This window comes from Elephas maximus, chromosome 8, assembly GCF_024166365.1.
Source record: "Elephas maximus indicus isolate mEleMax1 chromosome 8, mEleMax1 primary haplotype, whole genome shotgun sequence".
NCBI lineage: Eukaryota > Metazoa > Chordata > Mammalia > Proboscidea > Elephantidae > Elephas > Elephas maximus.
This window is the reverse complement of record NC_064826.1, coordinates 43,608,763-43,635,946: the sequence shown is the minus strand read 5'-3', so window position 1 is coordinate 43,635,946 and position 27,184 is coordinate 43,608,763. Positions and strand designations below refer to the sequence as shown.

At 44.3% G+C, this 27,184-nt stretch overlaps 1 protein-coding gene across 3 annotated transcripts in view; it reads left to right on the top strand.

Moving 5' to 3' along the window:
* The window catches only part of CDHR3 (cadherin related family member 3), a 76,545-nt gene extending 52,071 nt beyond the window's left edge, over positions 1-24,474 (top strand). Inside the window, exons 9-19 of one of the 3 annotated variants that reach the window (XM_049893665.1) lie at positions 4,080-4,251; positions 5,902-6,004; positions 7,155-7,253; positions 8,333-8,559; positions 10,949-11,120; positions 12,690-12,940; positions 14,801-14,982; positions 17,852-17,865; positions 20,094-20,125; positions 21,900-21,948; positions 23,483-24,474. In XM_049893665.1, the coding sequence (XP_049749622.1) occupies positions 4,080-4,251; positions 5,902-6,004; positions 7,155-7,253; positions 8,333-8,559; positions 10,949-11,120; positions 12,690-12,940; positions 14,801-14,982; positions 17,852-17,865; positions 20,094-20,125; positions 21,900-21,948; positions 23,483-23,787 (1,606 nt within the window). In that variant the 3' untranslated portion in view covers positions 23,788-24,474. Of the gene's footprint in view, positions 1-4,079; positions 4,252-5,901; positions 6,005-7,154; positions 7,254-8,332; positions 8,560-10,948; positions 11,121-12,689; positions 12,941-14,800; positions 14,983-17,851; positions 19,307-20,093; positions 20,126-21,899; positions 21,949-23,482 lie in introns of those variants that run through there. The other 2 variants (XM_049893663.1, XM_049893664.1) reach the window with 2 other exon arrangements.
* Positions 24,475-27,184: the final 2,710 nt, after the last annotated feature.

Sequence of the window (27,184 nt, the reverse complement as noted above, 5' to 3'; positions counted from 1 at the left end):
AAATGTGGACAGGCATGTTCTAGACTGATGCAGCCTAAGGAAAGTTCAGCAAGGCCATTGGGAAGTCCTCAAGCCAAAGTTAACTAGCTGTCAGAAGACAGGAATAAACCTGCCTTAGCGTCTCTGCCAGGTCCAGTCATTGGCACATGGTCTCAGTGTAAAAACAGCCATGGACTTCAGAGCATAGCAGTTGGAACCATGGTCGATTACACTCCTCTAGTTGAAGGTCTGCAAGGCACATTGTCATGGCAGCCACAATATATTTTCTGTAAGAGATTCTGCCCAAGGCAAGGTATGATTGAGGTAGGTGGCAAAAAAAATAGCTATACATTCTTTCCTGTCTATATATATATATCCTTTTGCAATGCGATTTGGCCATTCCTCCCATAAAGAGGTAGGGTCTATCATTCTACTTCTTGAAACTTGGCTTGACCACATGTGGAGTAAAGAACTCAACTTTACCCAAAGAATGTGGTCTTTATCCTTGGTTCCTGAGAGATAGCCTGTAAAACCTGAGAATTTTGCCAGTGATTGAAGTATCTTTCTTATCTAAGAGGGCTCTAGACCTGACAGGTTATGCTAATGAGGTGACTCAGGTGGGGCCAGAAAGACCCACTATGTGATATCAGCCAACCTCAGGGGAAGAGGGTGTGATTCAGTCATGTCAATGTAATGAGGCCCCAATAAAAGCTTTGGACATGGTAGTTTTATGGGCTTCCTGATTGGTAATAGACATCAATGCATGTGGGAGAGTAGTGCATCCCTTTTTGGGACATGGAAACTTCGTGTTGGTAACCCTCCTAGACCTTGTCCTATGCATTTCTTCATTTGTATCCTTTTTGCTATAATAAAGCTGTAATCCTAAGTATAGCACTGTCATGGATTGAATTGTATCCCTCCAAAATGTGTATAAACTTGGCTAGGCCATGATTCCCGGTATTGTGTGATTGTCCATCATTCTGTCATCTGATGTGATTTTCCTATATGTTGTAAATCCTACCTCTATGATGTTAATGAGGCAGGATTAGAGGCAGTTATGTTAATCAACAGGACTCAATTTACTAGATTAGGCTGTATCTTGAGTCAATCCCTTTTGAGATATAAAAGAGAGGCTTGAGCAGAGAGACAGGAGGACCTTCTACCACCAAGAAAGCAAAGCAGGGAGTGGAATGCATCCTTTGATCCCAGAGTACCTGTGCCTGAGTTGCTCCTAGACCAGAGGAAGATTGATGACAAGGACCTTCCCCCAGAACTGACAGAGAGAGAAAGCCTTCATCTAGAACTGGCACCCTGAATTTGCACTTCTAGCCTTCTAAACTACGAGAGAATAAACTTCTCTTTGTTAAAGCCATCCATTTGTGTTATTTCTGTTATAGCAGCCCTAGATAAATAAGACAAACACTTTCTGTGAGTTCTGTGAGTCATTCTGGAGAATTATCAAACCTGAGGGAGTAGTGGAAGCCAGCAGGTCAGAAGTGAGGGGAGTCTAGAAACCCCTGAGTTTATGGCTAGTTTTATCCTGAGGGGGTTCTGGAAATCTCCAGATTTGTATCCTACAGGTCAGAGGTGAGGGTATTATAGGGAACCACCAAGCTTGTGGCTGATATCTGAAGTCTTGGGCAGACTTGGCAGTCTGGAGAACTGTGCCCTTTAACTTGTGAGCTCTGACCTGGCTCTGAGACAGAGGAAGATGTGCTGCATGTGTGGCTGGTGTCAGAACAGAAGTGAAACAGATGGAAACAGGATTGATAATAAATCGATTTGAATTGGTCAATGCATTGGATAGCAGAGAAGTGAGATTTGATTATTCTCCCACCATGTGAATTGCTTTAGCCAATGGAACATTCATAAAGGCAGCACAGCAGAGACTTGCAAAGTGTTTGCATGTTGGAACTTGCCTTCTCTTGTCACTTTTGGAACCCTGTGACCTCCTTGTGAAGAGCCCGTACTAGCCTAGTGGAGGATGAGAGACAACATAAAGCAGAGACCAACCACCATTCCATCACCAGACATGTAAGTGAGGCCATACTAGACTACCCAGCCCCAGTCGAGCTACCAGGTGACCAGAGAGACCAGCCCATTTGGATTAGCACCAAAAGAACTGCCAGATAACCCATAGTATTGTGAGAAAAAGAGACCTGGTGCCACGATGGTTAAGCACGCAGCTGCTAACACAAAGGTCAGCAATTCAAACTCATCAGCCACGATCCATGGGAGAAAAGACTTGGCGATCTGCTTCTGTAAAGATTACAGTCTAGGAAACCCTGTCGGGGCAGTTCTACTCTGTCATATAGGGTTGCTATGAGTCAGAATCTACTTGACGGCACAGACCAACAATAACATTGTGAGAAATTATAAATGCTTATTGTTTTAAGCCACTATGTTTTGGGCTGGTTTGTTATGTAGCAAAAGCTAACTGACATGATTTATGTCCATTTTATAGTGGAGAAACTGAAGCCTAGAGACATGATAAAGGCCCTCAAAATGAATTGAAGCCTAAAGGTCTTAATCAGCTACGTCAGCTGCATCGAAAGGCTCTAAGTCTGGGGACAGCTCTACTCATTTGTGTTATTTGCCTTGACACTGGGGTCAATTGAGATTGTTGTTGTTAGGTGCCATTGAGTTGTTCTGACTCCTAGCGACCCTGTCTATATACAACAGAACAAAACACGGCTCAGTCCTACGCCATCCTCACTATCATTACCATGTTTGTGTCCATTGTTGTGGCCCCTGTATCAGTCCATCTCATTGAGGGTCTTCCTCTTTTTTGCTGACCCTCTACTTTACCAAGCATGATGTCTCTTTCTCCAGGGGCTAGTCCCTCCTGATAACATGTCCGAAGTATGTGAGATGAAGTCTCGTTATCCTTGCTTCTAAGGTTGTTCTTCTTCCAAGACAGATTTGTTCGTTCTTCTGACAGTCCATGCTATATTCAATACTCTTCACCAACACCGTCATTCAAAGGCATCAATTCTTCTTTGGCCTTCCTTATTCATTGTCCAGCTTTCACATGCATATAAGGTGATTGAAAATACTGTGGGTCATTGGGACCTCAATCCTTAGTAAACCTTTATTAAATGAATGATACCAGGGGGTTAGGAGACCCTCCTGTGATATTTAAGCCATTAGAACACAAGTCGAGGAACTCTCAATCTTCAAAGCATGGGGACTGAGGGATGTAGGGGTACAGGGATTTTCTCTAACCTGATTATAAACTTCTGCAGGCAGAGCTCAAATTTATATTGCTCTTATGTTTTTCTTCACTACTGTTCTACTTTCACAAACTATCATTCATCCATTCAACAAATATTTATTGAGTGCCTACTATGTTCCAAGAGCAAAGCACTCAAAACTCCCTGCCCTTGTGGAGTTTACCTTCTAGGAGAGGAACAGACAATAAACAAGATAAATAAGTAAAATATGTAGTGTATTAGAAAATGGTAAGTGCTAAAACTCTTTTTTAAAAGATGGGAAGAGGAGAGGAAGCAATGAGCAGGGGTTGTTGACATTTTAGATAAGGTAGCCAGGGAAGGTCTAACTGAGGTGATGTTTGATTACAGACTAAAGAAAGCAAAACCCCCCAAAAAACCCACTGCTGTCAAAAAGAAAGCAAAAGAGTGAGCCATATGGCTGTTTGTGGGAAAAGCATTCCACAGCAAGTGCAAAGACCCAGAAGCCAGAGCTGGGTGGTGGTGAAGAAACACGAGGGGGCCAGAGTCATTGGAGCAGAGTGAGCAAGAAGAGCTAGTAGAGATGAGGTCAGAGAGGCACTGGGAGTGGGAGAGATTTCGTGTAGGATCCTATGGGTCAAGGTTATGACGAGTGAAAGGAAGAACTATTTGGGACTTAGGAGACAGAACGATTTGATGTAATATTTTAACAGGATCCTTCTGGCTGCTGTATTAAGAATAGTCTACAAGGAGGCAAGGACAGAAGCAGGGTGACCCATTGGGAGGTTATTGTAACAGCCATGGGTTTGCTTTGAAATGAAATTAAAGTAGAGGTGACCAGGCCAAGACAGAAGCAACATTTGGTCAACATTTGTTGGGGGAAAATATTGAATCATGTCTTTCTGCCAGCATTATGGTGCCTGAGAGAGCAGCCAAGGGGACCCAGCTTCTGGACCTGAACAAGTCCTGCCTTGATAATGACAGCGAAGCTCCGAACAACAAATTCAACTTCACCACGCCATCTGGAGTGGGGAGCAGCAGCAAATTTTTACAGGATCCAGCTGGCTCTGGGAAAATTGTGGTCAGTTAACGGTCATTGCATCACTTAAAGGGCAATGGGGAAGCTGGTTTAACATGCGTAGTGCATTTGCTGCCCTACAGAGAGAAATTTCCAAGGTAACTCCCCCTCAGAGCAGTGGCAACTGACAAACTTAATAGTGACTCTATTTTCCCATTTCCTCTTTATTTTACCCAGGTTCCAGGCCTTGTTTGTTATGCACAACTATGCCTGGGGTGCTAAGGACTGGATTCTTTCTTGGATGGCTCACAGTTTGCACTCCTATTTAGTGTGCCTCTGCAGTCACATTAGTGACTTAAGCACTTTTGTTTATTTGAGTGCTCATTCCTGGCCCATAAAGAGGTGAGGTCCGAGAAAGCAGGGCCAGAACCATGAGTGTGTCTCCATAAATTCAGCATCGTAGACCCACTGGGTGAGACATTGGTGGTTCAGTGGTAGAATCCTTGCCTTCCATGCTGGAGACCTGAGTTCGATTTCTTGCCAGTGCACCACCTCATATGCAGCCACCACCCACCTGTCAGTGAAGACTTGTGTGTTGCTATGATGCTGAACAGATTAAGATGGATTAGGAAGAAAGGCCTGGCAATCTGCTTTAGAAAACCAGCCAATAAAAACTTGATGGATCACAATGGTCCAATCCCCAACTGATCATGGGAATGGCACAGGACTGGGCAGTGTTTTGTTCAGTTGTGCACTGGGTTGCCATGAGTTGGGGGCCAAATTGATGGCAGGTAACAATAACAACAACAGAACTGCTGGAGATCCAAATGAGAGAATGAGGGTGTTTAGGTAGACCACCCCTACACAGCAACGGCAAGAGGGCAAAAGCAGAGTTGGAAGAGGGTGGGCATACAGGCAGCCTCATTGATTTGTGTGAGACACTTACTTACAGGGCTCCTGCTGGAGGTGTGGTGGGGAAGGAGCAGAGGAAAATGGAAGGGTAGGGAAGGTGCTTGGGGGGTCTCCAGAGTGGCTTGCACCAGAGATAAAGCCTCAGGGAGAAGAGTGAAGCAGGCCTTCACCCATCCCTTCACCCCACCTCCTTCTCCACTTTCCTCCCCAAGCCTTCTTTCACTCCCCAAGGAAATCTTACCAATTTTATTCATTGTTTCTTTTGAAAAATAATTCCTATTTTCTTTCACGTTAGGAAATTAATACATGTTCTTTGCAGAAAATATAGAAAACACAGAAAAGCATGACTATCCAGTGATAAGCATTGCTAATATTTTGATATATTTCCTTCTTGTCTTTTTCTATGCATGTATTTTACACATATTCTATACATACGTGCACATGTATTCTAAGTGTGCATAAGTATTTTAAGTAATGAAAACATCCCTGCAAATAGGATTCTATATCCTACTTTTCTTCAGCTAGCCTGAAGTTGTGAGTCACTGCTGTTGGGCAATAGCACTTCATGACCATCTTTGTACAGAAACCCCCTCTCCTGATAAATTCTTTAGAGTAAGTTCTTTGGCAATGAGCAAAGGTATGGGTATAACTTTTTAAAGCTTCTTATACATATTGATAAAATGCTGTCTAGAATGTTTTTGTCAATTTACACATTTGCTAACAGTATATGAAAATGTCTTTATCTGTGTAATAAATTAGATTGTCTATTCTGTATAATTTAATATCTCTGTTTTAATCTAGTTGATTGGTGATCTAGATTATGAAAATCCAAGTAACCTGGCGTCCGGCAATAAATACTCCATAATAATCCAAGTGCAGGATGTTGCCCCTCCTTACTACAAAAGCAAGTACCATTTTGATTTATTTCATGAGACATCTTCTTGAGTAGCAACAACTAACTGTGTTAAAAAAAAAAAAAAAAACTGTGTTAGGTAGTAGAAAAACTGGTGTTTAAAAGGAGACTTCGACAAAACCAAGCACTTGGGAGTCATCCCAGTCTTCTCCCCCTTCTGCATCCAGCACATTTAATCAATCCTTTCTTCTGTGTCACTTCCTAAAATCTCAAGAACCTCCCCCCGTCTCTGCTCTGCACCCCATTGCGACTGCTCTAATGCAGGGCCCTCCTTTTCTTGGCTGAATTACAACACCGAACAGTCTCGTAAGAGTCCCTCTGCCTCTGTCTCGTCCCTCTCCAATGCATCCTTCCCATTTCTGTTAGTGATATTTTTAGGAAATGCAAATAGCATCATATTACTTCCTTACTTAAAGCCCTTGAGTGCCCCCCATAGATTTCAAGTTCAGGTTCAAACACTTTGGTTTCACACACAAGGACTTTGATCATCTGGCCCCTACTTAATTCTCTGGCTTCAATTCCAGTCACTCCCCTCTAAACCCACTTCCTCCCAATTAGGCCACACACCTTGTAGTTCTCCTGAGTGCATTAAGCTGTTTTATACCTTGATATCTTTGTGTGTGCCAAGAACACCTACCCTATCCCCACCTCTGGCCCCATTTGCCTGACTAACTGTTCTTGTAGTCCCTGGGTGGTTAAGTGCTTGACTACAAGCCAAAAGGCTGGCAGTTCAAACCCAACCAGAGGCAACTTAGAAGACAGGACTGGTGATCTGCTTCTGAAAGGTCACAGCCTTGAAAACCCTGTGGTGGGCAGTTCTACTCTGCACACTTGGGTTCAACATGAGTCAAAATCAACTTGGCAGCAACTGGTATAACTGTCCTTGTAAGGCTCAGCGTGTACCTCCTCCTGGAAGCCAGTCCTCCTCCGGCTTCCATAGTGCCCTGTGCTTGGGTTTATCAAAGTGCACACACCCTAAGCACCTTGAGGCCAGGGACCACCCTGTCTTATTCACCTTGTATCCCCAATATTTTACCCAGAGACTGGTACATATAAAATGCTTTAGAAATGTTGAAAAAGTAAATGAACGAATAAGAATAGAATATTGAGATTTAATTTTTTTTTCTATTTTTGTTTTTAGATAGCATCTACATTTATATCCTAACAAGCCCAGAAAATGAGTTTCCTCTTGTCTTTGACAGGCCATCCTATGTATTTAATGTGTCAGAAGTAATGTCAGGTAGGTAACAAATTAAGACACAGACCACACTGATCTTGATGGACTCACTCATCCAGACGCATGTTCTGCGCAGGGCTTCTAATTGGTTTGTTCCAGTTCAACCGCCTGCTGAGAATATGTAGTTCCACCCCAGATATACTGAATCAGAATCTACAGTTTTAGCATGATCCCCAGGTGATTCTTATGTTTATGCCTATAGTTAACACAATTCCCAGGTGATTCTTATGTATACATCTATATTTTAACAAGATCCCCAATCGACTCTTACAAAAATCAGCCAGGATCTTGTTAAAACATAGATTCTGAATCAGTGTATCTGGGATGGAAATGTAAATTCTCAGCAGGGGGTCAAACCAGAACGAACCAGTTTGAAGCCCTGGTTCTGCAGCGGTAAGCTCCCTTTGAGAGGTGCTGCATGGTATTTTGCACAGTGATTCATAGCTGACTGGTGTTTATTGCAACCCTTATTTTTCTTTTAAATTGTCCTCACTGCTGAGGAGCCCTTCAGGTGAAGTCTTGATTTTCAAAACTGTTGATTAGAGTGCATTTCTCAGAAACCCCTGATTGCTGCTTTGTCTGTTTGCCTGATTCATCTAATCCTCCCTATTTGTAGCCTAACTTTTCTCCTGGTCTCCACTGTTATTTTTATCCAGCTCACTCAGAGAATTGAAATAGAAAAGATAAAGCTTCCCCATTCCCAGATTCCCTTCATTTAAAAACAAAATAAAGACATTTTCTCTCTTCTTTACTAGCATTTAGAGCCCTGGTGGCAGAGTGGTTAAGAGCTCAGCTGCTAACCAAAAGGTCAGCAGTTTGAATCCACCAGGCGCTCCTTGGAAACCCTGTGGGACAGTTCTACTCTGTAACACATGTGTCGTCATGAGTCAGAACTGATTCAATGGCAATGGGTTTTTTTTTTTTTTTTTTAATGGAATTGAAAATATAAAACCTATAAAACAACACAAAGGCCTCCAGAAGCCATTCCCTCTGGCAGTGGGGATGGTAGTGAAGTAGGTTGTCTGTTCCTGTACCCCACCCCCCAAAGCAGTACAAATCTCAGATATATTCTTTTCCTCCAGCTAGAGCCCGGATTGGATGGGTACAAGCGACGGATAAGGACTTCCCCCAGAGCAGCATTGTATACTCCATCTCCAGTGGAGGGGCCAGCCTCCAGCAGCCAAACATATTTTGGATTAATTCCAAGACAGGAGAACTCCAGCTAGTGACTAAAGCGGACCATGAAACCACCCCCACCTATATTCTCAGAATCCAGGCCACCAACAGTGAGGATACAAGCTCAGTCACTGTGAGTGCGGCTGTTGTTTGGTACGCTCACACAGGCCTCTGACTTCAGGCCACTCTGCTCTGGCACCCTCAGGGTGTTTGGCTGTGGCCATAGGAACCTTCATAGGGCACAGCCTGCAGATGTGACAGGAAATGAGTACTGGTGTCCAGAGCAGCACAACTGGACATGCAGAAGTGCCCAGGAAGTGAAGGTTGATGTCTGTAAATCCGTATTTGTGGGGGCCTTGGAGAAGCACTGAGATTGATGACCAGACATTGCACTATCTGCTGAATCCACAAAGCCACTCTGTGGGACAAGTGTCCTCTTGTTGCCCTTTATATCTCCCTTTGCTTTCACAGTGTGCTGATGGTGAGATGCATGCTACCCAGAAGTGAGGTGGTTTCATAGCTCTGCATTTCCCCCCGAGAGAAGTTTTGTCCTGTTTCAACCCACCCCCATACACACAAGGGTGGAGTAGATCTTAAAATGATGTGGTTAACATTGTGCTATAGGGCAGTGGTGGTTTAATGGTAGAATTCTCGCCTTCCATGCCAGAGACCTAGGTTCAATTACTGGCCAACGCACCTCATGTATAGCCACCACCCATCTGTCAGTGGAGGCTTGCATGTTGCTATGATGCTGAATAGGTTTCAGCAAAGATTCCTAAGACAGACAAAGAAATCCTGGCGATCTGCTTCTGAAAATCAGCCAATGAAAACTCGATGGATCAAAACGGTCCCATCTGCAACCAACCATGGGGTTGGTGCAGTACCGGGGAGTGTTTTGTTCCATTGCGCATGGGGTTGCCATGAGTTGGGGGCCAACTCAGTGGCAGCTAAGAACAACAATAAAGGCGGCACTATACTGCTTCTCAACCTTTGATGTTGAGAATCTTGTTAAATGCAGATTCTGATTCAGAATGCCTGATGTCTAAGGTTCTGCATTCTAACAAGCTCCCAAGTGGTGCTGATGCCGCTGGTTTGCAGCCACTCTTTGAGAAGCAAGGGTTTAACAGGGCAATGCTGTCAGCGACCAGGACTAGCTGAGGGTAATGGGAAGGCCACCCAGACAGAACTATTTCTGGGTCTTTCCCATTATTGAAGTGAAAAAGCATGACGGTAAAATGAACTCTTAGCAGGAAGCCCTGTGCGATGTAGAGAAAGACTGGTTCAGAGTCAGGAGACGGAGTTCATTTCTCAACTTTGATCCCAATTTTCTTGGGATGTGAGCAATGTTTATCTCCGTGTTCCAATTTCTCTATCTCTTAAATGGAGATTCAGTTGATAACCCAATGCCCAAAGAGTCCAGTTCCTGTGATGACTTGCTTTGAATTAATGGGATGATGTCTTTCATGATGTGAGAGGCTTGGCATTGATAGCCGAGGGAAGGGTGTGTTACATCAGAGATAACTGCGGTGCTTGTTAGGCTTTTTTTTTTTTTTTTGAGGAAAATGAGTGGACTCACTTTGGGAGCTAACTAGAGTGAACATTTTATTTTATCCCTGGGCTCAGAAATAGCTGAAATCCCCAAATATCAAAGGTAGAATGAATACGACTCAAAATTCATAAGCTTTAAAAAGGGTGATGAACTAAATGATCACATAAGTCCCTTTCGAGGCTGACAGTATGTGATTCTGTGCTGACAGCCATCCCAGTCCATATTCCAGTTCACCAGGCAAAAGAGACAGCTGTGAAAGAGAAAAGGCTGGCCTCTGGCTGTGGCCGGCGAGCACCACTGGCTTAGTGCAGAACTAATAGCCCAGGTTACAGATGAGACCCTGCCTCAGCCAGACAGACTTGTTCTATCCCAGTGATTCCCAACGCTGGCTGCATTTTAGAATCATCTGGGGAACATAAAAAAAATCACAATGCCTGGGCTCTACCTCCAGAGAGTCTAGTGTATTTAGTCTGGAATGTGGCCCAGGGATGTGGAGCTACATTGAGAACCATCACACTATATTCCAAAGTTAAAATCTGAATTCCCAATTCACAAGGGCAGTGAGAAAGAAAGTGTAATGGGTCACCATAAATTCGTAACCATTACAGGAGAAACAACTCAGCACCATTTGGGGATGAGCTGATGTGTCTGAGGGCATGTGCGATATGTGAATGTAATCATGTACTACGCACACACACACAGAATATAGAAATGAATGGCAGAGGATTTGGAGTAGGGCAGACCTGGGTTCAAATCTCAGCTCTGCCACTTACCAACTGTATGGTTTTAGGTCAATTACCTAACTTCTCTAAGCCTCAGTTTCCTTATCTATAAAAGGAATAATCATATTATTCTCTTTCATATGAGGTTAAATGAGCTAATCCAGGGAAAAGTGCTTAGCCCAGTACCTGGCACACAGTAAGCCCTTGATAAGTGTTAGCTATTGAGAATGACCACCTTCTTGTTGCTCTAGGTTACTGTGAACATCCTTGAAGAAAATGATGAAAAACCTATATGCACCCCAAACTCTTCTTTCCTGACCATCCCAGTGGATCTGAAAGTTGGCACAAATATTCAAAATTTCAAGTTGACGTGCACTGACCTTGATTCCAGCCCTAGATCTTTTCGTTACTCTATTGGCCCAGGTACAATACTTGGCTTCGACAGTCCTGGACACTGCTCTTGAGGATTCCTGGTGTCTCAGGCCTTAGTAGCTATTTAGAGAGAATAGGGTGGAGGTCTGTGCTCACACACAGTGTCCATCGTGGGGGGTGTGTTGAATGGGGAAAGCTGGGGTGAGGAGTCTAAAGATTCCTCTGCCCCCAGTCTTCCTCTTTGGTTTTACCTTGTCCTCGCCTAACTCTTCCCAGGCACCCATACAGGGCTGCCCAAAGGCCAGAGGAAGGATGAATCCCATTGATGGTGACCCCCCCCCCAATTACCCAGAGTAGTTCAAAGATTCATAAATCATACGAGTGTAATTAAAAAAAAAAATAGTTCAATTCCTCAACCACCTCCTTTCCTGAAAGCTTGTAATGGGAGGCAGGGAATCCCAGTCCTCTCTCTGGGTAATAATAGATTAAATAGATGAAGTGCTTTTTGAAATGTGTCCTCAGGAATTCTCTTCCGCTTCATTCATTTTCTCTCTTTAAAAATATACCATTGTTGGGGGGTGGGGGGAGAGCACTCTCAATGGAAATTAGACCAAAATAGCTCATCTGATGAAGCGCTGGGGCCAGAGATTTAAACCCAAACAAGCAGAGCAATTCCACGTGAAAGAGTAAAATCCATCCCGGCCGCCTGCTGAGCCCTGGCAGAGCAGGAACTCAAGCAGCAGGAAGCCTCCCAAGCTGTCTGTGTCACAAAACCCAGGGGCAGATGCTGCCTCGAGACTGCAGTTGCTGAAGATGGAAATAATCCATAGTGAGAGCCCTAAGGCCTTGATGGTGCACTTCGCTGCTAAGGGAGTAAAAATTGCATCATCTCCTGCTCCATTTACTGGTTTTCAGTCGGTAATGAGTCTGGAGCCGCTGGAGGAATGAGCAAGAACGTGGTTAGGCTGGCAGCCTCTCTGCCCCAGGCTCCTTGAGCTGTGAGCTGTGAGCCCTGAGACCTAACAGAACTCTGCGTATGTGTGCATGTGTGTGCACATACAGGAGAACCTGGGGCCAGGATCCCTGAAAAGCAGGAGGCACCTTCTTTTGGGGGACCCCAGGGACATCTGTAATCAGTGTGACCAGCCACCATGGAATGCATGGTGTGAACTTGGTCTATAGCTGGGTGTGTGGCCCGTCCTACCCTCCTGTTGTCCACTCTTTTATCTGAGCTTAAGTTAGCATGTGGTTACTTAAGTAAATGCCATTTGGAGAAAGATTGGCTGGAAGGGGCTGCAGCAGGACTATTGAATCTCTCTGCCTGATGCTCAGCCAGATGGCGGCCAATTCTCATAGGACAGGTGTGCTGTCATACTTTCCTACTCTCATTCTTGTCGTCAGCCACACTGGTGCAAGCAAGAATTTCCTTGTAAGGGTGAAATCTCAGATGCAGCTAAAACCTGTATATAACACTGACCCAGCCCTTGTATATCTAAAACACAGCGTACGTTTTAGGTGTGGACATTTGAGGACAAGATCAAATGTACTTTTCTTCTAAACTATTATTTCTTACTCTCCTTTCTTCCTTTTCCCTACACCCTTGTATCAAATCTCTTTTAGGCAATGTCAATAATCATTTTACCTTCTCACCCAGTGCTGGGTCCAACGTCTCCCACCTGTTGCTTGCATCTCGCTTTGACTATACTGGTAGGTTTGATAAGATCTGGGACTACAAGCTGCTTGTCTACATAACTGACGACAACTTGCTGTCTGGATGGAAGAAGGCCAAGGCTCTTGTTGAAACAGGGACAGTGACACTGAGTATTAAAGTTATTCCTCACCCAACCACGATTATCACGACAACCCCCAGGGTAAGTCTCTGGTCCCCGAATCCCCAACCACATTCTCTTGCGATTTAAATCGATGAAGCCCTTTGACACAGGGGAAATGTGGGATGGACTGAAAGAGCTGAGGTATCAAGATGCTGCTGGGGATGGCAACCATGGGCTGGATCAGAGTAGTCATTGGGTGGCAGATAAAGAACTGAATGAGACCTTGAACTCATAGGACTGTTCCTATTCTGGTAATGAAGAATGTGTGTTTGTGCAGGGACTTGTGATAGATAAGGCATTGACCTCCTATGGTGCTGGTGGCACAGGAACTAATTTTCATGGGCATGTGGCCAGTTGCTACCTTCCCAGCCCCTTCTCTGCTTGGTCTTAAGAGCCATTGCTAGTCAATGACCATGAAAGCAGATAGCTCCCAGGTGCTTCCCACCTTTTTTGAAGAGTCATCATGCATCATTTTGTTTCCTACTCCTGACTTCTGCTCCAAAAAAATTCATTCATTTAATCCACAAATGTTGATTTAATGGTGATAATGCGCCAGTCACTTTGGCGAACAAGCCAAAAATGATCCCTACTGTCATGGAGCTTTTAATATATGTCAGTAGTTCTCAAAGCGTGTTCTGTGGACCAGCAGCATCAGCATCACCTGGGAGCTTGTTAAAAATGCAAATTCCCAGACCTACCCAGATTATTAAAGTTATTCCTCACCCAACCATGATCATCACCATGACCTCCAGGGAAGGACCTTGGAACCCAACCACATCCCCAGACTGACTGAATCAGAAACATTGGCTGTGGGACAGAGCCATCTGTGTTTTTAATAAAGCATCCAGGAGATTCTGATATGGGCTAAAGATTGAGAGCCACTGGTCTAGAGGGGTAGACAGATAATAAAGAAGTAAGCAAGTTAGTAAAATAATTACAGATCGTGGTAAATGTTAGGAAGGAAATAACAGGTGCCATAACAGAATCAGTGTGAAGGAAAGGGTGTTTTGGACTCTGACAACAGGATTATCTCCTCTGCTCTTTGGAGGAACTGGCTTATATTTATGCTAACTCTTTTGTTCCCTCTCCTCCGCTTGGCTTGTGAAAGCTGCACCCCTGGTCAGCAGCCCCATACTTGCAAAAGGACAGAGGAAACATGTCAGAACCTTATAAAATCACCTGTGAAAGGTGGCCAACTTCTGCTTCTCAGAGTCTTACCAAAAGCTGGTTAATGCTTACTGCCCCTCTGCTTGTATCAATATTAACCCCAATGAATGGAGGCGTACGGTAACCTAAAGATTTTGGTTATAGTAGAGCCTGTAGGGCCCCCTGAATAAGGAATTGCCACCTTTCTTGGGCTTAAAGCATGACCCAATTATGACATCCCCAATTCTGAAATCTCTGTAACATGTTTGTCTGTCTCCCGCCCTGGGAAGCAGATGCTGAACTTGAGGTTTCACTGTGATATCAGCCCACTCCTCTGGCAGAGGCAGCTTGTAGTTGAGTGAACACTGAAAAACCTACAAGGTGTAAAAAAACAACTTTCATGGCTCATGCCTTCCCAGTGAGAGACAATTGCTATATTAGTCCCTGGGTTATGCCATGTTTTGGCAGAGAAAAAGCCAATGGCATTTGTAGTGTTTGGGAAGGAGAAGAAAGAGAATGAAATTAGGCCTGGAGTTGCTTTTCAGTTCCCTAAATATTCTGGATTTTGATCTAATGGATGTCTAGAAAGACAACTGGTCAGGTGATGGGCTGAAGCAGCAAAAATTATGAGCACACGGATGTCCACCTTATAGAGCAAGAACACAGAGTAGACGTAAACACTCAATATGGGGGAATACTGGATGTCTCAATGCTACCACACTCCACTCACCCTTTCCATTTCTATCATTCAAGCCCAGGATCACCTACCTGATCCAGAGGGAAAACATGTATTCTTCATCAGCGTGGTATGTGCCTTTTGTCATCACCTTGGGCTCCATGTTGCTTCTGGGTCTCCTGGTGTCCCTGATCATCCTGTTGGCCAAAGCCATCTACAGACACTGCCCCTGCAAGGCCAGGAAGGACAAGAAACCTCTGTAAGTCACCAGGGAGCTGGACCCTTTCCATCACTTCCTTTAGTACACTGTTTTCAGTTTTGTCAGGAGAAGGAAAGATGGAGAATCAGTATTCCTCTAAAGGGTAGGGTGCCTGGAGTGAAGGGATGAAAAGAAGATATGAGGGAAGGAATCTCAGCTTCCCTTGGCCCTGATGTCCGCTCCTCATCACCTGCTGGACCATGAAACAATTCTTTTGGCTTCCCCTGGCTACCTGCCCTGTCCTTGATAGACTCTCAGTGAAATGGGGGCTCCTACCCTTGGGGAACCTTGCCATGGAGAAAAGCTATGTAAAGCCTTGTTGTGAGCAGTGATAGAATATGCTGTGCCCCTTTTTTGCAGGATTTTTAAAAGATTGGATGGAGTCAGAAAAAGCATAAAAAATGGAATTAAGCTTTTGGTTCCAATGACTCAATTGGGCTTTTGTGTGACTAAATAATCATTGTGCTTTTGCAAGTGGCATGATCTCTCACTCTTGAAAGGGTTGAAACAGAGGTGCATTTTCTCTCCCTCCTACTCTCACCTGCTCACTAATATGCCTCTTACTGTGACAGTCTATGGAGTGTCTTGTACTGGCTGAAGTGAGGTACTAGAGTGAAGTGGAGAGAGCACTATACTGTTACAAACTGCCTCCAGAGCCATATTTTTAGATTCTCAGTAGCTCTTATTATGAGCCTGAGTTCAGATTCTGGTTCTACTGCTTTCTAGGCATGTGGCTTTGGGCAAGTGGCAACCTCTGTGAGCTTCAATTCCCTTATTTATAAAACTAGGCCATTAAATGAGCAAATGCAAGTAAAGCACTTAACAGTCTTCTCGATATACTGCTTCATTTGTTTGCCAACCACGCCCTCCTCCCATGAAGTATTTTCATAAGTGCTGCTATGCCAATTTTTTTTACATGTTGCTGAGGAAAAAAAAAAAACATAGCACGCTTATGAAAATACCTCACGGGGAGGGCACAGTTGGCAAACAAACGTAGAAGGCGCACGTTATTTACATAAAAATGAGATATATCTACCCAGTTGCCATCGAGTCAATTCTGACTCATGGCAACCCCATGTGTGTCAGAGTGGAACTGTGCTCCATAGGGTTTTCAGTGGCTGATTTTGTAGAAGTAGATCACCAGGCCTTTCTTTCAAGGCTGGGTGGACTTGAACCTCTAACCTTGTGGTTAGCAGCTAAGCATGTTATACATTTATACCACTCAGAGACTCTCCCTTATATATATATATATATATAGCAAATACTTAGACGCTACAGCCATTATTTTTATTGTTGCATTATTCCTCACAGTTGAGTGTGAGTTGGTTTAGGATTCTGGATTCCAAGTCTGGCATTACACCCAAGTATCTTGTGGTATTAGAACCTCTGAGTTTCAGAATTTCTCGCTGGGAAAAGGAGTGATAAGAGTCATGTGCCTTTTAAAGGTATTGTGAAGATTAGTACTGTCAAATCATTTAAAATCTATGGATGAAAGACAGTATAAAAGCATAAGGTATTAGCACAGAGATGTGCATTGCATTTTGCCATATTTACTGGGGAAGTTGTTGCTATTGGCAACCTTGACTTCAAGGTAAGAAATCCTTGAGCATCTGCTGAAATAAAAAACGGCATTTTTGTTTGGGCTCTACTTGCAAATTGATTTGAAAAAAATTGTCTCCAGAAGAGTGCCGCTTAAGCTTGTAAGGATGGTGGTGCTCAGTATGGGTTTTGGGCAGAAGTTCTTAAAGGAAGTAATCCAACAGACACTGGAACTCAAATGCAATTTATGGCTGAGTGGTAAATATGCACCTTGAACCTAGCTGTTTTTATCTTAAATTCTAAATATTAATTGTTTCCAACGTGGCTGACTTAAAAGAAACTAGTGAGGTATTCAGGCTCAGACCTGGCCTCTCTGGAAATTAGTTGTAATATATGACAGCCAACATTTGTCAGTTAGAAAAGAATGGAGTCATAAAATTATAGAATCCAAGATTACCATGGGAAGGGCCCTGGAGATGAGTCCAGCTCTTCATGTTGCAGGAAACCAAGGTCCCTGCAAACCCGCTGAACCCCGCTCTGTGAGCCAGGCTTTCTGCTCGCTGGCTGCCAGGGAGAGAGGAAGGGCAGGAAGCATAGCTGGTGAAGTCTGAGGGGGGTGGTCCTGCCCTCACTGAGTAGTGCAAGCAGTTAATGCACTTGGCTGTTAACAGAAAGGTTGGAGGTTCAAGTTCACCCAGAGGTACTTTGTAAGAAAGGCCTTGTGATCTTCTTCTGCCACTGAAAACCCTATGGAGCACAGTTCTACTCTGGCACACGTGGGGTCACCATGAGTCAGAATCAACTTGATGACAACTGATTTTGTCCTCACTAGCTGTCATCTTCAGAGAAAATACATTTCCTTGAAGTTCCATAAAGCAATAGGTTTAAACTCATCATACCCCCAGAATTTTCTTGTCTGAAGCCAATAGCGATGGAACTGTTCTTTTTGGAGCAGGGTCGGGCACCCAGAATCCATCTGCCTAGCCTTCTTTTTGGCCTCACACCTGCCCTGTCTTTCAGTCAACCCCTGACAAGGGCAGATTAACCAGTAAGCTTGGTACACACTGGCCTAATTGTTTACTTATCTGTAGCGCACAATTTCACATGGGTTTCACCACGTCAACAATAAAAAACAGGTGAAATTGTGCACTACAGATTAGTAAGTAGGCATAATTAAGTCCGTGCATGCTTGGCTTATTGGGTAATCCATCCACACCTGGAGCCCAAGGAGCACAGCTGCTCAGAGGACCCTATGTTTTCGTGTGGGTACCACAGGACCAAATACTTTCAGGTTAATTAATATCTCTTTCTCTCTTTTTTTTTTCCATAGGGTGAAGAAAGAAGGTATGTACAGGGCCTGCTATCTCTGTTTGTTCTGCCTGGTCTGTTGTACTAGCCTAAAGGGCTCCAGTTGGGCAGAGAACCAGAATAATCACGTCTTGGCAGGTTTTCAGTGGCTGGAAGGAAGTAGTGGATGGCGGAGCAGGAGAAAGGGAAGGGTGGGGTGCTTGGTGCCATTGGCCCACTCAGACCCCTAATTTTAGCCCTATCCGTATCCAGTCAGTTTGATTTAAGCATCCAGAGGTCAGTTCCACACCAAGTGGGACAGGAATCAAGCATTCTCCATGTGTTAAACACCAAACCCAGAAAACCCATTGGTGTTGAGTTGATTCTGACTCATAGTGACCCTATAGTACAGAGTAGAACTGCAGAGTAGGGTTTCTAAGGCTGTAATCTTTACAGAAGCAGACTGCCACATCTTTCTCCCTTGGAACAGCTGATGGATTTCAACTGCTGGCCTTTCAGTTAGCAGCCAAGTGCTTAACCGGTGTACCACCAGGGCTCTTGTGTTGAACACAACCTGTGTTACATAGATTATCCAATAAGCAAGGTACGCATGGGCTTACTTGTGCTTATTTACTAATCTGTAGTGTACAATTTCACCTGTCTTTCACCACATCAACGATGTGTTGAAACCCAAGTAGGAAAACACAATTAAACCTGTGCATACCCTACTTACTGGTAATCCACCCCACGATGGTGTATACTCACTGCTGCGCACAGAGGGGTGTGACCTCCCCTGAGGACAATTTATGCTCTGTCTTGGACAGACTCCTCTTTTTTTTTTTTTAATAATTTTTATTGTGCTTTAAGTGAAAGTTTACAAATCAAGTCAGTCTGTCACATATAAGCTTATATACATCTTACTCCATACTCCCACTTACTCTCCCCGTAATGAGTCAGCCCACTCCCTCCTTCCAGTCTCTCCTTTCATGACAATTTTGCCAGTTTCTAACCCTCTCCACCCTCCTATCTCCCCTCCAGACAGGAGATGCCAACACAGTCTCAAGTGTCCACCTGATACAAGTAGCTCACTCTTCATCAGCATCTCTCTCCAACCCATTCAGACTCCTCTTTTTAAAGAACAAACAACACTTGATTCTCGGGTTATAATGGATTTGATCATTTTCACAAATTATATAGACCGGGTTTGTTAGAAAAAGGAGCTGGGTACAGTTGGTGATCTGGGAGAGCTGGGTGATCTCAGGAAAGTTGATGAATTAAACGAGACCCATCTGAATAGCTTCAGGCCTGAGAGCGCTGTGACCTGGAGCTCCATGACCTTGCCCCGGCAATCGTGGCTTGGAGGAGACCCCAGGCTGTGGGCAGACAGGACAAGGAAGTAGGAAGTGGGTTTAAGAAAAGCATGCTCTAACCACTCCATCCACAGGTATTTGTGTGTCTAACGTGCACAAGGCACATCTAAGCAGGGGTAACATTTTGTTTATAATGGTTATTGATCATATTGAACACTGTTGTTTTAATAAATTTGATTGTCACAAGCTATCTCCAATCCCAGTTACTTTTTTAAAAAGGCTTAGAAAATAGATGTAAAAAATCCCCACATTGGGGTGAAATGTATCAACCCAATCTTTCTTTCTTAAAAAGTCTTCTGAAAATTAATTTCCTAGGCCCAGTAATAAGAATAAGCTGAAAAAAGAGTAAAAAAAAAAAATTCAACTGTGTGTGTATGTATATAACCAAACCAGTCTATAATCTTTACAGAAGCAGACTGCCACATCTTTCTCCTTCGGAGTGGCTGGTGGGTTTGAACTGTCGACCTTTCAGTTAGTAGCTGAGTGCTTAATCACTGTGCCACCAGGGCTCTTTTGTATGTGTGTGTATATATATATATGTATATAACCAAAACTCAAACCCGTTGCCATGGAGTCAATTCTGACTCATAGCGACCCTATAGGGTTTCCAGGGAGCGGCTGGTAGATTCCACCAGGGCTCCATAAGGGAACATCTGTCATATATACATATGTGTGTATATGTGTATATGTATATATATGTATGTATATATAGGTATGTGTATATATGTATGTATATATTTTTTCTTTCTGAGATGGCAAGCTGTCAACAATCATGTCTAGAGACAGAAAATTCTTTGCTGTGTCTACAAGACTGAGTTGAAAGCCTGTTTAGGGGAAGTGCCATTGTGGGGGTAGAATTTTTAAGGTTATTTAGTGTCCAGGAAGCTTGACTTCTGCCTGTCCTATTCTCTGCAGAAATGAAGACAACAAAGAGAGCCACTGTGGTGGTGAGTGGGTCAGCGCTGGGGCCCCTTGCTTGGGTGCTGGCTGGTGGGAGGTGCTATTCCCCCAAACAGGCCCTGCCACAGCCTTGTGGAGACACTTATTATTCAGGGAGATGCTGGTATTTGGCCACCGGAACAGATTGCTGTGTGACGAGGCCCTGATAGAATTTGTTCCCTCTACTAAACATGTCTGCTGATATATTTGCAAAAGAACTGGGTTTCATAAATATTGAATAGTGGTGTTTATTATCTGCACCAGCCCTCTAGCAGCATAAGTTGGGGGAAGTGGAGCTTAAAGACTAAAACTGGCACTTCAGCCTTCAGTGGGATTTATTTTTTCTTCACTCTTTCACAACCTTGAGGAAAAACGATAAAGATTACGGGCCCAGGCCCAGGGTTGGCTCCGCCTACTTAGGCAGATGACCTTGGGGAATCCTGACCTCTTTGAGCTTCAGATTCCTCATCTGTGAAATGGGAGTGAAGACAGCTGCCCTGAGGTGACAGGTGGGAAAATATTTTTAGTTGCCAAGTGTCACACAAATGCGAAGTGTTACAGGATAGCTGGAGAGTTACCTCTGTACCCCATTCCCATATTTTTTTTCCTTTTACTGAAACCAATCACCACTGGGAAGTGACAGACTTAAAGGTGAGTCCTCCAGCTCTTCCCCACCCCCTGAGAGTAAGGCTTTGTTGTAATCTGAGACCTGTGAATTCCGGGGATGAGATGCACAGTGGGGAGGCCAATCCAGTACACTGGAAGGTATGCTTCAGACCCATCACATAAGTGCTTGTAAGTCCTAGTCAGTCTACAAACAGGAGGAAGAGGCAATCTCTTCTCCTGGGCCTTACTGTCTAAGGCAAGTACCCTTGGTGATGCCATTTGGAGACCACCTTAGAATTATGGGATATCAATCTGTTAAATAAAGAAATCCCATGACAATATAAAATGGGGTACTACTTAGTTGATCAAATGGATGAAACCCCAGTAATACCCATTTTCTGTCTCTTCTGAGTCGAGAAGCTATGGGCAAGTATGTAGGTGCTCATTTATATGGTAAAATTGGGAGTTGAAAGGCCCCATTGAGCCTCAGACACCTTCCTTATCAGGGTACTAAACAATCTGACCTTGGCCCCATAAGACAGAAGAGTGTGTTTTCATGGGAATGGGGGACAGATACATTAGGCAAAGACTAGGTCCTGAAGTGTGGCATAGAGCACGGATCAGGGGAAGGACTAGGTCAGGAGCACAGAGCTTAGGTGAGGAAGGCCAGGCTCACATGCAACAGTGCATTGGCCTAGGCAAGGGGAGACAGCTGGAGAGGACAGGGGTGCCAGGGCCCAGAGGTGGGAGCACATGGGTACTCAGCTGTGCCTGCTTTGCAAGTCTGCCTGACAGTGATTCCACTTGGTAATGTGGATCTTAGCCAGGGTTGCATGTCACTTCTACTCTCCCTTCTGTCCAGGATGCTTTCCTAACCCCCAAGTCTGGATTAGATTCCCCCACGCTCCCATAGCTTCCTAGGTTCCCCCTATCATAGCCTTACCACTGCATTGTAGCCCCTGTTTGTCAGCGGCTCCCACTTGATTGCAAGCTTTGTGCAGGCACTAACCACACCTACTTTATTCACCACTGTGTCCCCAGCATCTAGCACAGTGCTTGTTGAATAAATAAATGTCAAGAGGCTATGAGAAAGAAACTTGGCCTGTGAGAGAGAGCAGCCTTGCCTGGGAGGAGGAGTGTGGGGTTGTGCTTGATGCTCTTTTTTCTTCACCTTAGGAAACAATCAAGATGAACACAGTCTTTGACGGAGAAGCCATAGACCCAGGTAAGGAAGTGGCAATGCCATCCATAAGGAAGTATCCTTAGTTTTTCATATTCCAGGCTGGTAGAGTCACGGAAGACCTCATCCAGCTTCCTGCTCTTAACTCAGTTTGTTAATCAGTTTGGCTACATTGCACCTACAGTGTGGACTGTAGGTTGAAATACAAGGTGAGGCCTGCTCTGAGCGCGGCTGGCGTGCAGATGTGCAAAGACGTTGAGTGTGAGTGTGTGTGAGGCCTCAGCAAGTTTCCCCTTAAAAACTCTCACTCAAGGATCATGCCTGTTTCTTACCTCCCTTCCTAAATCATGAACCAATTTAGGGAATTGTGAACACAAGAACATGCAGTTTTTCCTGCTCACTGGGACACTCAGGGCCACCCCACACCCCTGAGTGCAAGTAACACCATCTAATTGGTAGCGGGAGATACGGAGAAATGGCGAGTTTGGCTTCTTTTTTCCCTAGATCATGGCCAAGAATTTCTTCTTGGTCAGCAAGAGGAACATAAGGTGAAGCTGGCTTCTGAGAGTTCTCATCACCCCTGTGAAATCAGCTCCAAACTTAGCTCCTTTACACACATCCCTCTGCTCACAAAGACTCAATTATAGATGTGAATAAAGGGAAGGAAACCAAATTCAGGAGGCAAGTGTGTTGGCTCCCTGCCAGTCTCATATGCAAAACGCTCTGGTCCTCTTCTGAAGGATGGCTCCTTTCCAGGGAGGCTGCTGCTGCCGCTGCAATGAAATTTCCCTCTATTATTAGGTACTTGTTACCATAATGTGCCCACATTAGCATAAGTGCTGGTGGGATCCGCAGCAGAGAGGCCACTCAGGCTGGATGGGAGGGCACAAATGGGCTCACCTGAAACTCGATCTTCCTGGGTGACATTCAGGGACCTGAGAGGCTGTTATCCTGGGTTTGTGTTGTTGAGAGGAGGAAAAAGGAAGAAAGAAATGGTCCAACTGGACTAATGTGAACAAACACACCAATTAGCATCTGTTGGCTTCAACACAATAAAAATGGGTCCCTCGCATCATCTCAACTTGGGCCAGATTTGTGCGCCTGTGTCTACAAAGCTAACTGAATGTAAATAAAAACCAAGTTCTTTTTCTCCTCACATGGTGAATTCTTTTAAGAGCAGGGATTCAGGGGCCTTTTATAACAAAATAAGTCAGAAAGTAACTGGCAATCCCGTTAGATACTGAGCCTAATTTATCCTAAGCTCGCATGGAATTCAAGATGTAAATCTCCTTCACACCTAGCAGTTGAGATGGCCAGGAGACTCTCCTAAACTTTTCTGTCCAGACAGGCCTGATGTTTGCTACCTGAGTTGCCTTAGTTTATCTTTTATGGAAAGGGCAGGCCGGTGAAGATTGTTTGTGCTATTCAGTAGCCTGCGTTCTATCTCTCAGTTACTCATACCTTCTAGCATGCTTCATCTTTGCTTGGGAGTGGGAGTCGAGCAGGGTGGAGATGGAAGAGGGGAAGAATCATTGAATTTCCTGGTTTATGTGATTGCCCTTGTTTTTTTTCTTTCTAGTAACTGGGAAAATATATGAATTCAACTCAAAAACTGGAGCCAGGAAGTGGAAAGCTCCATTAACTGAAACGCCAAAATGGAAAGAATCCAGCCCCCAGGGAACTACTACTCACAGGGTCACTGCTGGTGAGGGGATGGGGCCACTGAGGACCACCAACAAGGAAGGAGATAGGCTGAGTGGGAAAGGACAGGGTGAGGATGCAGGTGTAGGTTCCAGAAGTGAGGATGGCAATACTGGCACCCCCAAGAACAAAAGCTCAACCCCCACAAGCATGGCTTCCCCTAAACCACACCCGGGAAAGTAAATGGTGTCTGGTGGCCAGGCCCACAGCACAGACAGAGGAGAGGCATTGACTACCAGCAGGGTGCTGCCTCACCCCAAATTCTATGAGGGCAGGGGTGGGAGTAGAGTAGATGCGAAAATGTGGGCTAAAGGGACGCAGAGATGGGATGTTTGACAACCCTTAAAACTGTGATCACACAGTCACCTTTTTCTGAGACTGCACGGTAGAAATTTCTCTCAGGTCTCAGGACTGGCTGTGCTTCTGTTGACCAGCTGGACTGTTAGCTTTTGGATGCAGAATCATGCTTTCTTCTTTGCATTGACTGCTAGGAAGCTCCAGTCAGCTGAGGCCTACCCTCGCCTCTGGTTTGAGAAACAGCATCACCCAGATTTCTTCACTTATAAATTCAGTTCAGCAACATAAAATCTATACCTTTGTAAGTCACCTCGAATCTTTCTCAAAAGTAGCAGAACAGTAGAAAAATGGATGAATGAATAAATAATGAGTTTTATATCTGGGAAGGAGAAAACATAATACATAACTTTTATTCTTTTTTATTGAGGTATAATTTATATTCAATAAAGTGTACAGATCTAAGGTCTTCAGCTCGATGATATGTGTACTCCGCTCCAGAGACATCCACTATTCTGATCTTTATCATCATAGATTAGTTCTGCCTGTCTTGAATTTCATATAAATGGAATCATACAAAATGTACTCTTTTGTGTCTGGCTTCTTTCTTTCAGTGAGACTCATCTGCGTATATAGTAATACTCCAGTCTTCTTCATTGTTACATCTTATTCCATTGTATAACATGATTTATCCATTCTACGCTTGGGTTAAGGAGCCCTTGTGGTGCAAGCACTCAGCTGCTAGTTGGTGGTTCAAACTCACCCAGCAGTTCCATGGGAGAAAAACCTGGCCATCTACTCCCATAAAGATTTGTTGTTGTTGTTGTTAGGTACCATTGAGTTGATTTTCAACTCGTAGCAACCCCAGGTGACAGTGTAGAACTGCCCTATAGGGTTTTCTTGGCTGTAATGTTTATGGAAGCAAATCATTAGGACTTTCTTCTGCCAAGCATCTGGGTGGGTTCAAACAGCCGATCTTTTCATTAGCAGCCTAACCAAATGCTTAAAACAGTTGTACCACCAGGGATCCTCCATAAAGATTACAGTCTAGAAAAACCCTACAAGGCAGTTCTGCTCTGTTACTGCCTCACCATGAGTGGAAAATTGATTCAACATCACATAACAACAACACACTTGGGTTACTTCAAGTTTCTTACTCTTAGGAATTACACCACGTATAATTTTGTACATGTCTTCTGGGAAGACACTCATGTCTTCTGAGCATATACCTAGAAGTGAAATTGCTGGAGCAATTGCTGGCTACTGCCAAAGAGTTCCAAACTCGTGGTTCCAATTTACACTTTCATCAGCAATGACTGAGAGTTCCAACTGCTCTACAGCCTTGCCAACACTTGGATTGCCAGTCCTTTTTGTTTTAGCCAGTCTCGTGAGGGACATCACTCTTTTTATGAAAGCTAAAATAACACTAACCTTTCAACTCCTCTGCCCTACTTCTTCCCTAACTCCTGTGATTGGAGAAACCACGGGATCTGAGTGAAGACACAGTGGGCAGCTGTACCAAACCAGGACCTTCACCTGTTGGTGTGAGCCATGAGCTGAAAATACACAGCACAGTGACAAACTAGGAAATGAAACTTTCCAATGCCTGCCTCACTTTAGCCCTTTGTCTTCTCCCCAGCAGCTTCAAGCCTAGTCTGTATTACTTTCCTGGGGATGCCATAATGAATTACCACAAACCGGGTGGCTTAAAACAACAGAAGTTTATTCTCTCACAGTTCTGGAGGCTGGAAGTCTGGAAGTCAAGGTGTTCGCAGCACCATGTTCTTTTTGAAGGCTCTAGGGGAGAATCTGTTTCATGCCTTTCTCTGAGCTTCTGTTGTTACTGGCAATTCTTGGTGTTCCTTGACTTGTAGAAGCGTCATTCCAATCTCTACCTCCATCGTCACATGGCATTCTCCCTGTGTGTCTGTATCTGTGTCTCTCCTCCTGTTCTTATAACAACACCAGTCACATGGGATTAGAACCCACTCTAATGACTTCTTCATCTTAACTTGATTTTATCTGCAGAGACCCTATTTACAGGAACCAGGGATTAGGATTTCAACATATCTTTGGGGGGACACAATTCAGTCTATAACACAGTCCAATAACCTCAAGAAGGGACAAAGTGAGAGTCTATTAGATCAGCACCTGCTTCCCAGTAGAGGAGACAGATGAGAACTCACAGGTCAACAGTGGCCCATGGATGGGGGTGGGGGGGGGGGCAGGGTCCGTCCTGCAATTGAAGAATTTTGGAGAGAGCAGTTGCTTGTTTGTTGTATGTCTGTGCACCCACGTGACTTCTCTCAAGAAAAAGAAGCATTGAAAAAATGCCCCATCCTGGCCTAGATCAGATATGATTTATTAATAAGTCTAGGTTACCGGGGACCTCCCTTGAATGGGTTTAATTTTCCAAAAGGAGGCAGAGCTGTTCATTTGTACAGGTTAAAGTGGGCGAAGTGGCTGATTACCCATTTAAGACTTAGCTAGTTATTTTTTTTAGTGTGCGGGGCCCTGAGTAAAATGCCTTCCTGAGAAGCTCTCAGCCTCAATGCAAGTAAAATGAGGCTCAGAGAAGGCTGAAGAGGGACTTAATAACTGTTTATAAGCCCATTAAGGATGATTAAAAGGAGGGCAGCAAAGAGCTGTTTTTCCTTCTCCAGTGATGACAGGGCAAGAAAGAATAGTGTTTAACGGCCAGAAGAGATTTAAGTTAGGTGCAAGGAGGAACTTCCTGAAGGCTGGCATCTGTCTGAAGAGCCCAGAGTCTTCCCTGTTGATGGGTAGGAAGAGCTGGTCATCTTCCAAGCCCCAAGATGTGAGGAGCTTCCACCCCTCAGGAGCCCGAGAAATGGGAGCAGAGGGGCAAGGAGGCTATGACTGAGAGAAAACCTGTACCCTCTTTCCTTTTGCATCCTTCGCTATTTGATTTGGAGAAATCCAGAAGACTGAGGATTAGAGCTGAGACCATTCAGTTTAAACATTTACCAGGTTTGGGAGAAAAAAAAAAAAAGTTATCTGATTAAAATGAAGCCAGGAACCCTTGTGAATTTGTGAAAAATTTCTCACATTTTTCTCTCGAGGCCTTGTTGTGTTGTTAGCTGCCATCGATTTGGGTCCTGACTCATGGCAACCCCATGCACAACAAAAAGAAACGCTGCCTAGTCCTATGCCATCCCTGTGATGGGTTGCAGATTGGACCATTGCGATCCGTAGGCTTTTCATTGATTTTCTGAAGTAATTTGCCAGGTCTTTCCTCCTAGTCCATCTTACTCTGGATGCTCCA